The sequence below is a fragment of the Monopterus albus genome, unplaced genomic scaffold (assembly GCF_001952655.1).
Source record: "Monopterus albus unplaced genomic scaffold, M_albus_1.0 scaffold88.1, whole genome shotgun sequence".
NCBI classification, from domain to species: Eukaryota; Metazoa; Chordata; class Actinopteri; order Synbranchiformes; family Synbranchidae; genus Monopterus; species Monopterus albus.
In genome coordinates, this window is record NW_018127968.1 from 1,141,247 (window position 1) to 1,149,669 (window position 8,423).

The following is an 8,423-nucleotide window of genomic DNA, read 5'->3' on the forward strand; positions in this document are numbered from 1 at the left end:
TGCGCTGTGGACTTCAGGTAATAAAAATATCACAGCAACTGTAGAGTCTGGATGAGGCCACTGGACCCAAGGCGAACGTGGAGTTCATGGATGTGAGTATCTTAAGAACAATCAATTCCAGTTATTTACATTTTCTATTACTAGTCGGGATATGACTATTTTAAAAGTACCAGAAAACTGAAAACACTCTTCAGTGATTTTAAAAGAAAGCAAAACCTAAACATTAGCTCCGCTGGTGAAATAAAGCCATTTAGAGTGAAGCTTACACCCCATGGACTCCAGAATAGAAATCATCAGGGGCCCCTAACCCCCACATACTCATGCACACACCACAGGCTCCCAGCACAGTGCACAAGGCCCCATTTATTAAACATTCACAGCCCTGCTCGTTTCAAAAGGAAAAGTGAATTATTACCCTATGATGATGCAATGCAGATGAAATAAGCTCCATCAACACACATGCACACACGCACACACACGCACAGAAAGCAACCCAGTTGCACTTATGTATTGCACTTAGTTTGATGGTCTAAGAGGACGAGTTTTTGGAGTGTTAGCATTTCTATTTTTATCAGGACATCTTTGATGAATATCTTATGTGTAATTTTGTGTTCTCTGTGCTGTCGGGACTTGTCTGACCGTCAGAAAACTAGATCTCAACAAAGAAAGAACAACACAGAGAGAGACAAGGGGAGGTGATATAGAGCTGTACTGTATACAATGAGGTGGAGATGTAAAGCTGTGCTAGCAAGAAACATACATTTACTCTACATACTATATCACCTGTTTGTGTGCATGTTCCCATGTGCGTGTACCATGGCACAAGGCCAGCATCTCAACCCTCACTCACATGTGTGGTGTCACATACATGGCCAAGGATTCTCACTTACATGGTGTCCTCACAGCTACTCATGCTGTAGAGGAACTGAATTTGTTTGTTTGTTTATTATTATTTTAGTCTGCTCTATAAATATTATCACTGTTCCTGTTATTGCAAAAACAAATAAATAAAACTAAACTAAACTAAAAGGAAACAGCAGGAGGGGAGATGAATGTGACTGTGTGATAAAGAAAGCAAAGATTAACCTAAAGCAGTGATATAGTCCAGGATAACAACAGACCAGATTTGATGATGTTTGCTTTATTCATCCATCTATTATCTATACCACCTATTCACGGGGGGGGCTGGAGCCTACCCCAGGGCGAGAGGCGGGGTCCACCCTGAAAGAGGGCGCCACTCTGTCACAGGGCTGACATATAGACAAACAACCACACACACTCACGATGTTTGTTTTAGTTGTTTTATATGCCCTCAGTAAAATAGAAGTGTTCTTTTATTGACTACCGAGCTTCTGTTTCAGTGATCAGTGGTAGTTGTCAGTTACTATTCTCTCTTAGTATCAGAAATACTAGAGCCCTGCAAATTAATTTTAACTGTACAATTCATGCATTCCATTCTTTTTTTAACTATAATATTACTTGTTTAAATTAATTATGTACAAAATCCGAAAGCTTTAAGAAAATCTTTAGTTTAAGTGAAGTAAATTGTGTTGTTGTTTTTTTGCAGTATTGCAATTTACAGATTTTTTGGTTTCAAAATAATTATGAATACTATTGAAAATACAATGCTCTAGCTTAGAAGTAAAACTCCCATTTCATAAAGCTTTAATAAAATTTTGTTACACATCTAAATGAGAAAGAATCAGTAGGGGTGGCAACTTCCTGCACAAAAAGCACAAATTAAGCAAAAGCGTGTTGCGCTTTATACTGACCTTAATCTGAAAGTAATGTTTCCAGAGCCACAATGACTGCAACTTCAGTGTTGATCTGCTTTTTTCTCGTGGGATTTGTAGCCTTGTATCCACAGTGGGCTATGTATGTAAAGAGAATATTACTAAACACACACAGACATACACACATCTTCATTTCCTATTCCCTAAGGCTTTATAAATTATTGACATAATTTGAAACTGTGTTTGTTTCTCACTCAGTATACAGATTTAGGAAATTCAAGTTAAATGGAACAAAGTTTGATTTGGAATTGACTATAGCTACTAAGATGAGTTTTGTGTAGTTAGGTATTATGGTTGTTTATCTGGAGACTAGATATGTAAATACCAATATTTTATTTAAAAGTATGAAACTCCTAAAATGCACCAAAGGATGACATATGTAGAATTGGGTTCATTCATTCTTGGACCTTATCTCATAATCACCCGTACTTTAAAGGCGGCCATGTTTACAAGACTTCAGGCATCTCAGGATACCACATCATAGTTACAGATGAACACTGGAGGTGTCCAGATTTAATTTAAAGGAGCCTCTCCACACAGCGAACGTCAGCCTCTCACAGACTTTGGCCTGATTTACAGTACCATCACCAAACGTCTTCAGCACATGAGCAGGAATCTGACTGTGCCAGCTGTAGACTGCGCTGTAGTCGTATTTCTCTGTCAGTGTTAAGTGGAGTTGGAACACCCTGTATTTTTGTCTCTGCCCAGCACACACATACACAACAACCACCTGTGTTGTAAATTGCTGCTACACATAGCTATCCATCTCATGATGAATTGTCGCATTAACCCATAACCCTTGTAGCCACAGCGCCTCGTTGTGTGTGTGTGTTTCTGTGTATGCATGTATTCGCTCGTATAGGGTAGCCACATAAATAAAGATGGTCTTTTTCAGTTGCTCGTAGTGTTTGTGTGTAAACTGGAGTTTATTATGCTACCATCATATGCAATATTATAAACTAATATATTACATTTGCTCTTGTTCTGTTACTTCCAAGCTCTAAAAATAATGTACTGGAGCAGCTTCTTCATATGTACATATTTTCTATACAGTATTCTACAAAGTGAAAAGAACCAGCTCATATAACATATAACAGAGACACAATATACAACAATCTAACCTTGGTGTATTCACTGCGTTTGCAGTTTACTATAAAGCATGCTGACAGTCTTGTGAAACAAGAAGTCACTTTGATGTTGACATTTTGAATAAAAGTCTCCTGGTTCTGACTTAGTGGAACTTTGCCGCTCACTTCAAGAGAAACTTCAGTCTTAAAGAGAATAACAAGTCCTGTGATCTTTGGCAGTTCAGTCTACACTTGTAAGCATTACGGACTCTACCACTGTGTTGAGTCTTTGAACTTTTGGCCTGACATTATTCATTTTACACTACACCTGTTCTGGCACCTGGCAAAACAAGTGATGAGTGTGGTACTTAGTCTCTGCAAATAGCTACATTTTCTTGCTCTGAATATGTAAATGCAAAAGTAATTGGCAAAGGCTAAGTAACAAGATATTAGGGATTCATGTACAGTTCATTCCAAATAATCATTTTGGTATTTTCTGCAAGCAAAAGAAAAACTGTCTCACCATAAGTGCTTTCCAACTTTAGAGGAGACTTTCAGCTCAACACTATAGAATCAGAAGACGTGCACTTACAAACGTCAACCTGCACCACCACTCCTTTCACCAACATGCCTGAGTGTACGTACATCTTTCTCATCCAGGAGGCCCTGATCATGGCTAGCATGCAGCACCCCCACCTGGCCCGCTTGCTGGGTGTCTGCCTGAGTCCCACCATCCAGCTGGTCACACAACTGATGCCTCATGGGTGCTTGCTCGACTACGTGCACGAGCACAAGGACAACATTGGATCCCAGCTGTTGCTCAATTGGTGTGTCCAGATTGCTAAGGTAAGGCTGGTTGGTTGTTCCACAGGCTGTATGCTAGTTTGGCTGAGGTTGAGGTTGTTTTCTTTGCTGATTGGCTTTGTTGCTTGGTTGGGTATTTGGCACGCTCATGGGTTGGCAGGTTAGTAAGTATTGATAAATAATTTTGGCACCTGAACAGCTTGTTTATCAGTGGATCTTCATCAGTGATTGCTGCTTTTTTCTGCTTTTACCAGTTACCTGGATCAACAGCACTGTATGTGAATTGGAAAGCTGGAGAGCCACAAACTCCCATGTGGATCTCCACTGCAGACTGTTGGTCTACTGCTTTACGTGATGACTGGATTGTAATACTTTGCTGGTATTTGGCAGTCATCACAATTTTTAGACTTTATTATATAGTATTATTTATACTTCATTTATTTAGATTTGATTGACCTTTTGTATCGATTTACCTACTGTCATTGCTTTGTCATTTTATTTTATTTTTTCCTCTCATTTGTTGCACTTTCTTTTGTTAGTAATGGAAAAGTTGTTGCATCAATGTTGCTGTTGTATTCATATAACAGTATTTTAAATTTCTCTTTCTCCCACATCCCTTTGAAATCTTACTGCATGGACACTTGTGTTTGCTTTTGATTAAGTGCACAAACAAAGCTACTGAACTAACCCTGCATCCTTGTCTCAGCTAACAGAGACCAAGAGAATTACTAGATTACTTTCAGAGTAAAAAAGATGTTTCTTAGTATGAAGTAGATGGCTCATAGCAGAGACGAGGACTGGTGGCAAACTTAGCAAAGTCTCTCTCTCTCTGTGTGTGTGTGTGTGTGTGTTAAGGATTCAGTAGCAGACAGTCGCGCCCCTTGTGAGCCTCTCCGAAGAACTAAAGTAAATAATTCAGAGCTTTGCTTGACTTTGGTGGAGGAAGTGTTGAGTGCAGGGAATTCAGTGTTACAGGATCATAGATGTAGGAGTGCATTATAATTATTTTTAATATATTTGGCTGTATTAATAGGCGACAGATACACTGGGTCGTGCATGTACGTACCGTATGTATGTGTCTGTAGAGCGTAGATAAAAATCACACTCACTAATCACCGCAGCATTAAATGAGCATTTCTTTGACACAACATAACACCTGTAACAAGGCCTAGCTGTTCTAACATTCCCAAACAGTTTTATGCCAATAAGGTTATGTTTTTACCAGCGTTTGTTGTTTGGCTGGTTGGTTCACAGAGCAACTCCAAATGAATGGATTTTGATGAAAGTGACACAACAAATAATGCTACAGACTTGTCATTTATGAAATATGTTCTTTTATTGAACAGCTTTCAAACTAATAATGGCATCAATGTGACTATGCTATGGATAGGAATCATATTCTGAGGGTCAAACTCTCATGAGAATATTGTTTTTATGAATAATGGCATTATGGGGAAACTGAGGTGCCTTGATTGAGGTTTGCACTCTCTGAGTGCTGTCTGCTTTATTTATGTATGTTCTGTTGTCATTATATTAGACTGCAGTATACTACTGTATATACCAGCTGTGTCTCCTCGTATGCTGCATTTTCTATATGGCTGATAAAACTGTCATACACAGAGAGTGTAATGGGTAAAAAAAAAAAGCCATGGGAACCAGAAGAAGAATGAAAATAACCCAGCAATCGCTGCAGTCCAAGATTTAATATCTTAGACAAATATTCTTGTTGCAATTTTTGGCTAAATCAGAGGCAGGCAGTATTCCAGTGGAGCTTCTATGAAAAAATCCATCTATCCATCCACAGTGTTATGATGCTGCTGCATAAAGTGCCTTTTTTAATACCAGAGGCAATCAGGGTGTGTACTAGCCTTGCACACTAACAAGCTTCCCATGCTGGGTAACACAAATATTTTCATGGTATGGAATTAATCACATAAATTACTCTGAGGAAAAAGCATGGCAATCAGCAACGTACGCATGAATAAATACTGTATATGCCTGCTGTGAACAGTTGTCAACATGGAGAGAAGCATAATTCATGAAGGGTAGATATGATGATTTATAATTTAGCATTGTTGCTGTATGTCTGACGCGTGTATTGTTCAGGGTTTTCAATAATTGGCTACAGCTCCCGGGGACACAAATAGCCATCAGGAACCACAGTTAATAAGGTGTCGACACATGGGTTCACGCACACACAAACGGAACATGTCCTATACAATGCACTTGTCTGAAGAACTTTGCCTAACACCATAAACATTCCCACTTGTATTGCTGATAATACAGTAATATATTCCAAACTTAATCTTGAAAAATTTTCCTGCCTTATCATTTCATTATCACTTATTGTGGATGTGCTATATACATCCACTCAAGGCTTTTGTAAATGACAGAGGCCCACTCTCTGAGGTAACATCTCCAGTGCCCTCCCTATTCTGTCATGGCTGCCACCACAGCCATATATTATTAATGGACTAATTTGCCATGAGAGTCACAGTAATGAGCAGATCTATCAAAGGTACACTGCATGCAGGGCTCTGATGCCACACGATGTTATTATCTTATCCTGTTTTATTTTTCCATATCCCCTTACTATACCACTCTCTCCATATATACAGTATATGTGTGTGTGTGTGTGTGTGTGTGTGTGTGTGTGTGTGTGTGTGTGTGTGTGTGTGGGTGTGAAGAGGCTTATTTTTTACCAAATCTTTTGTTAGTATAAATATTGTATCACTACTCTCATGCCAGTAAAAAAAAAAAGGCTGGGTTTCCTCACCATATATGGACCTGAGATAACTAACCCACTGGCAGACTGTTGCATTTTTTACACGTTTCTGCTTCTTATAAGAGCAATCTCTACCATTCTACTTGTTAATGCTGAAAAAGATTAGCAAAGTTTTCTTATTGTGCTGTGACGCATTGCCTTCTTGCTTCATTTGTTTAGTCTTGTTTGAATATTTTAAAGAAATACATATAAATGTGACATTGTTCGATTTTTGCTGACCGGTCAAGGCAAGAGCAAAATATTCAACATGCAAAAAAAAAAAAATTCCAGAGTAACATTTCTGCAGGGACAAAAGTTTTCAAGGGCACCAGCTTTTGCAGGGCAACTACGATCTGTCCCTGAATCAGTGTAATTAGCTCAGTAAATTTAAATTGCTACAACATTTTGTCTTTAAAACAAGGAATAGTAATGGCTATGTAAACATTTCCCCTGATACAAGCAGAGGACTGCTATCTTTATTTCAAAATAAAACAACAGTGACCGATTCATGACTGCGTTATTTTAATTACTATAGAAAAAAAACAGCAGCAAAGACTGTGACACCACCACTGATTGGACCCTTCAGTCTCATTCACACCTCTTTCTGTTTTGACACCGACCACCCTTTGCCTGTGTGACGAGCAAGAAACTTTCCATCCTCTCTCTTCTGTATATACTGTAGCATTCACATGTTTGACCCCAACCAGCACTGGTAGATAATTCACCTGCTCCGAGACCACATGTTAACTCAGAGCGAGAAACAGATCACAGGCAGCGATGCTTCGAAGCCATCAGCCCTATCCCTCCCTTCCCTTTGCACTGTCTCTTGCCTCCCTTTCTTTCTTTTCTAAACTAATTATTTGTGAAGCTTAGTGGTTTTTCATGACTGCATAAATAGGTGTATGGCTCCTTGTTAGCATCCAGAATACCTCGCTTTACCTGGGTAAATACGTCCGAAAGGCCTGTTTGTTTTGCCAAAGCAGCTTTATGCATGTTTTCATCAGTTGCAGTTATCAAAATAGAGGACTGGTTAGGTACAATTCATAGTGGGGTTTTTTGTTTAGTTTAGTTTTTATGTAAGTGGTGTTTAAACCCATGTTGTTGAAGTTGTAGCGAAATCCATAAGAAAGAAAGGATAACTGATACAGGGAATTTAATAAAACTGCCTTCATAGCTCTCACTCTCTGTCATCTGATATAATACCATTATATTTGTTAAACCTGTACTAGAAAAAAATTGTTTGTGATTTTAAACATTACTCAGAAGGGAATGGGTTGAATGGACATACAGGATGTAGTCAGTCAACGGCAGTTCTCAACACATAAAAATCTTTGTATGCAGTCAGTACTTTGGTAATTACAGTACCATTTTTGGCCATTTTTATTAGACTTATTAAATTTTCTTTTTTTTAGGTTTGTGTGGGAAAGAAATAAGGGGGCTTCCAACAACAGACAATCTTTCTTTAGCCACAGTATTATCTATAAATAATATGCCTAAAAGTTTTAATAATTTAAAAATATTTAACCTTTAAACTAGAGTTGTCCAAACATAGAAGGGTTTTTTTCAGCCAAAGACTCTGCCTGTTAATTAGCAGTCCTTCAGGTAGAAGCAGTAAAATTACTTGATGAGCTGACTGGTCGAAATATCAACCTACAGACTTTTGGCTCTCCATGAGGGTTGGTTTGCCCCCTTTATTTTAAATTGTTTTATTATTGTTAATTGTGACACCTGCCAAGATATGCTGGGTCACCCACCTCTGGTTTAGGGAAAGTCACGGCTCCATACCAAGGAAGGTGATTCCTCCTGGAGGTGTTTTTGGAGCATCCGAGTAAGTTGGAGGGAATATATATCCTACCAAGCTTGGAAAAACCTTGGGATTTCCTAGGAACAGCTGGAGGACTTGAGTAGAGAAAAGGACATCTGGGACACCATTATCAGTCTGCTGCCACAGCAACACACAGCAGATCAGCAGTCGAACATGAATACATTCATGGA

At 38.8% G+C, this 8,423-nt stretch overlaps 1 protein-coding gene across 1 annotated transcript in view; it reads left to right on the forward strand.

Moving 5' to 3' along the window:
- LOC109964399 (receptor tyrosine-protein kinase erbB-4) overlaps positions 1-8,423 on the forward strand; it is a 300,706-nt gene that overhangs the window by 257,106 nt on the left and 35,177 nt on the right. The window contains 2 exon segments of the mRNA XM_074527649.1: positions 18-92; positions 3,521-3,706. Coding sequence (XP_074383750.1) covers positions 18-92; positions 3,521-3,706 — 261 coding nt within the window.